The 1,650-nt window shown below is 34.5% G+C and overlaps 1 protein-coding gene across 1 annotated transcript in view; it reads right to left on the minus strand.

Annotated features, from left to right (window-relative positions):
• Positions 1-1,568, minus strand: part of LOC107576654 (neuronal cell adhesion molecule-like) — a 2,409-nt gene extending 841 nt beyond the window's left edge. The window contains exons 1-5 of the mRNA XM_016262797.1: positions 1,450-1,568; positions 789-962; positions 562-693; positions 364-430; positions 34-64 (exon numbers count right to left, since the gene is read on the minus strand). Coding sequence (XP_016118283.1) covers positions 34-64; positions 364-430; positions 562-693; positions 789-962; positions 1,450-1,543 — 498 coding nt within the window. The 5' untranslated portion in view covers positions 1,544-1,568. The remainder of the gene's footprint in view (positions 1-33; positions 65-363; positions 431-561; positions 694-788; positions 963-1,449) is intronic.
• Between the last annotated feature and the right edge of the window lie 82 nt (positions 1,569-1,650).

Consider the following 1,650-nt stretch of genomic DNA (forward strand, 5'->3'; position numbering starts at 1 on the left):
AAAAAAGTAAACACTTATTATGTATGACATAACATATGTATGACATTCATACCTCTCAAGAGACCTTCAGTGGTCCAATCGCAAAAGACATAAACAAAAATAAAGGAGGAATAAACAAAGTGAGAAATGTTTGATGGATGGAGTGATGAAAATGGAACAATTATTGTGGTATACAGTACATACTTCAAATCAACCTGTGCTAATGTGATTATGTTATGATGTAAATGATAGAATTGATTGATTAATTTCTCACCCTTTAGTGTATCTCACATGCTGTTTTCATTTAAGTGCAGCACTGAAAATAAACTGTCCCTGTAGTAAATAAACTTAGAGAAAATGTTCATAAAACAAACAGAAAATCACCTGTAATCAAACGTTCCATTCTCTCTATCATCCATTGGCTCCAGTGCAAAGTCCTTCTTGTCCCGCACTTACAAAAAACAAAAAAACAAAAGAATATATTTTGCCACATATATTATAAAAATGCATAATAATTATATGTAACTTGTCTCAGGAGACACTTTGTATATAGTAATTTGTCTCAAGTAATTTATATTGCACCTGGGTACTTTCCTCCTCGGCTCCTCTTGATGAAAAAGACTATGAGCATGATAAGAACGAGGAGAGCAACTGCACACATTAAGCCAATGAACCAGCCCTGCGTCACAATGTCCACTTGATCCCGGGTATACTCTGTTCATGCACACAGCCAATCATGCAGTAGATGTAAGGAATCATTTTGTGTTTACAGAACAATGATCATATGAATGTAAATGAAGACATCTTACCCTCAGTTGTAAAATGGGGTGATTCCTCTGTGAACGCCTCCCCGACTCCAGTCTCAGTTTGTGCTGCCAGTGAGAACTTGTATCGAGTGTAACGGTCAAAACGGCGCAGAGAGAAGTAAGTGATATTAGGAGGAATGTATTCAACCAGGATTCTGTCGCCCAGAGTGATGTTCACTAAAGAGAAATTATCATCACAGTCTTGTAGGGCTAGATACCATTTCGAACTCTGATTTGTGTAATCAACAAACAATAACATAAATAAAATAAAATGCTGCAGAAAAGCTACAAATAATGTCATCATTTTAAGGAATGCTACATTTTTGGGGGGAGAGACATGCATGGTTTGCGTGCATTTTTGATCATTAAACCAGTTAATTATTAATGTTTTTACCACAGTGAATTAAATTTTAGTTTAAGAGACTGTCAAAATTATGGCATATCATGATAATAGTTTATATAATTTACACATATACTACCATTCAAAAGTTTATAGTCAGTAAATGTTTTTAATATTTTATTTAGCAAGAATGCATTAAATTGATGAACAATAAAGACATTTATAAAGTTCCATTTCAAATAAATGCTGTTCTTTTGAGCTTTCTATTCATAAAAAAAATCGATTCTTATGCTTTAAAAAAAAAGGTGATGAAAGTGCACTTACACGTCTGATATTTGAGAATATATCCGGTCAGAATGCCATTAGGTTCTGCAGGTTCTTCCCAGTCCAGATAAATGGTGTCATAGTGCCGGTGCATGATTCTGAACGATCTGGGAATCGAGGGCACTATAGTGGAAGGGAGATGCATGTAAGAAGTCATGTATGTGTTTGATGTGTTATAATGTTAACTGGACAGTTTATTAC

This window comes from Sinocyclocheilus grahami, unplaced genomic scaffold (assembly GCF_001515645.1).
Source record: "Sinocyclocheilus grahami isolate Dianchi unplaced genomic scaffold, SAMN03320097.WGS_v1.1 scaffold4096.1, whole genome shotgun sequence".
NCBI classification, from domain to species: domain Eukaryota; kingdom Metazoa; phylum Chordata; class Actinopteri; order Cypriniformes; family Cyprinidae; genus Sinocyclocheilus; species Sinocyclocheilus grahami.